The sequence below is a fragment of the Cyprinodon variegatus genome, unplaced genomic scaffold (genome assembly GCF_000732505.1).
Source record: "Cyprinodon variegatus isolate N-32 unplaced genomic scaffold, C_variegatus-1.0 Scaffold1316, whole genome shotgun sequence".
Classification (NCBI taxonomy): domain Eukaryota; kingdom Metazoa; phylum Chordata; class Actinopteri; order Cyprinodontiformes; family Cyprinodontidae; genus Cyprinodon; species Cyprinodon variegatus.
In genome coordinates this window covers 101,136-103,496 of record NW_015151769.1, presented here as the reverse complement: position 1 = coordinate 103,496, position 2,361 = coordinate 101,136, and the positions used below count along the sequence as shown (strand labels likewise).

Here is a 2,361-nt window from a genome sequence, read left to right as displayed (position 1 = left end):
TGTCACAGGCGGTCATAAAAGTTGTGTGTAACATTGGCTGGGCTGAAAATGTCATATTAGCTGTTCTATGAGCCCTAATGCAGCCTGGTTAAAAGCCCTAGAATGAAACCACAGGTTTTCTTCCTTTTATGGTTTGATCGTGAATATTTAGATGAGCTGTGCTCTGATTGGTTGGTTTACAACGAGCCAAGCTGCTGAGCAAAGACGCATCATAGCAACAAGCACTCACTCACTGAAACATCAGATTGTTGATATGGTAGGGGGACCAGATGTCCTCTTTTTCCCCAACATGTCCTACTTTTCCTAAAAAATGTCCAGGGGGAATTTGAAAATCTTACGAGCCGTCAGCTCTTTGCTAGTCTAGTGGACGGGGGGACGGAGCCAGCAGGGGAGGGAGTGACCGAACCCGACCTGGCAATGGTAGCCTGGACAGCGGCGGCCCCGTGCTCTCGTCCCCCGGAAATTGTATGTCAATTTTGGGGCGTGACAAAAGTATAGAACAGAACCAAATAAGGCAACACCTCTGGGCTTCGTTTGGATTCTCCCGTTTTACGGTGGAAGTTTAGAATAGTGAGATTTGCAGAGAAAGGAGGGGTTGATGGGGTTTGATCTTCTCTGTACGTTCATTTCACCCACTGAACTATAATTTTTCATCCATGACAATGGAAACTCAGTTATGCATTCTGTGATCCCTTGGAATAAAACTAACTATATCTAGACAAGCCGAAGCAAAAAAATGAGATGAGGAACCTGCTTGAGGAGGCAGGCAGGAGTCCAGCATCCCTCTCAGTGCTGCATCAGCGCCGATCAGAGCAGCTTTGCGACGCGCCACGTCCGGAAAATCCACCTCGAACACCACGGCTCCGTCCAGAACTCCATCTGCATGGAGGCGGAAGTACAGAGAGTCGAATCCAGCGCCCAGAGACAGAACCTGCAGCAATAGGGGACAAGATAGCCAGACAGAGTCAGAATGAGGGCGGGGGGGCATCTCATCCACTGGGTCTGAGCTCAGCTTGCCTGTTTCTTGGGGCAATCCGCCGTGACATGAAGGAACCGCCTCACGCAGTGGTCCACAGCTTTCCAGCGAACATAATAGCCCCTAAAAGACAGAGAGATGGACTGAAGGTTTACTGATGTCAGAGGTCCAGCTGTGCGACACTCGGACCCCTCCTCACCTGTTGATCAGCGGCGCCCTTCGACCCACTTTACACACAAAGTGCTGGATAAAAGCGTCGCTGAAGTAGCCCTGAGCTGCAGCCGAAGCCTTGCTCACCACGCTGCTGTCGTTGGTTCCCTGCACCTGAGGAGGCAGATTAAACAACTTAGACTGAGACAAACCTTAGGTCATTTTGTCTACGGAGTGTAAGAAAAGTACAATTCATAAAACTCAATCTGAAAAACTGAAATCTGTAAATATAAGGTCGATTATAAAAATTTGATTTTTCAAATTTAGTATAAAGATAAATCTGAAAAAAAAAAGAAAGAACAGCAAAGATCCTATCAAACCATAATTATTATATTATTCAAAGTTTTATCTCTGGATTGCATATTTTCTTTTGTTTTCGCAAAAAAAAAAAAAAAAAATCACTTCATATCTATTAATATTAATTATTGTAAAAAAAAATAGTAGCAAAAGAAATATTTTACTTTAAAAACTATCAGCATAGATGTGTAATTAATAAAATATAATATTATAGTAATCTATTATAATATATTATTATAATAGATTACTATTCAGATTTAAAATGAAAAAGATTAAATTCCAGAAGCTGATGAAGGTCATGTGATCTTTATCTGCACTGATTACGTTTATTGTTGTTTTTCAAGTAACCCCAATAATTTTATAAACAGTCAGAATAATTGAATAATACAGCAAATCTGACATAATAAGCCAGTTATTAAATCAATTATCCAGATTACAAAAATTTAAATATAATTAAATCATAAATGTACTTTTTTTAATTTCTGATTCCTTTTTGCACGTATGTAAACATTTATTTAATATTTCTATATATTCCTCTCTTTATTTATGGGGAGAACAAACAACATCAAATCAAAGAGTTTTTTTTCATTATTTTACCATTAACTGCTTTTCTGGACACATAAATAACAAAAAGAACATTTTATATTATTCTAGTTTTAGCAGAAATTATGCAGCAAAAATGTTATTGTTCCTTTTAATTATTGGATAATATAGAGAAGAAGATTAGGGCCACTGAAAAGTGTATTATTTCAAAAATATTATTTTAATTTAATATGGGTAAAAAAGGCAGAATTCTGACTTTAATCTCAGAATTCTGACTCTTTTCCCATATTAAACTGAAATAAAGTTTATGAATCAGTTATCTTTTCTTTTTTTTT

The 2,361-nt window shown here is 38.3% G+C and overlaps 1 protein-coding gene across 1 annotated transcript in view; it reads right to left on the bottom strand.

Moving 5' to 3' along the window:
- Positions 1–2,361, bottom strand: part of lcmt2 (leucine carboxyl methyltransferase 2) — a 13,565-nt gene that overhangs the window by 8,644 nt on the left and 2,560 nt on the right. The window contains exons 2-4 of the mRNA XM_015402200.1: positions 1,176–1,300; positions 1,018–1,099; positions 751–931 (exon numbers count right to left, since the gene is read on the bottom strand). Of these exons, the coding sequence (XP_015257686.1) occupies positions 751–931; positions 1,018–1,099; positions 1,176–1,300 (388 nt within the window). The remainder of the gene's footprint in view (positions 1–750; positions 932–1,017; positions 1,100–1,175; positions 1,301–2,361) is intronic.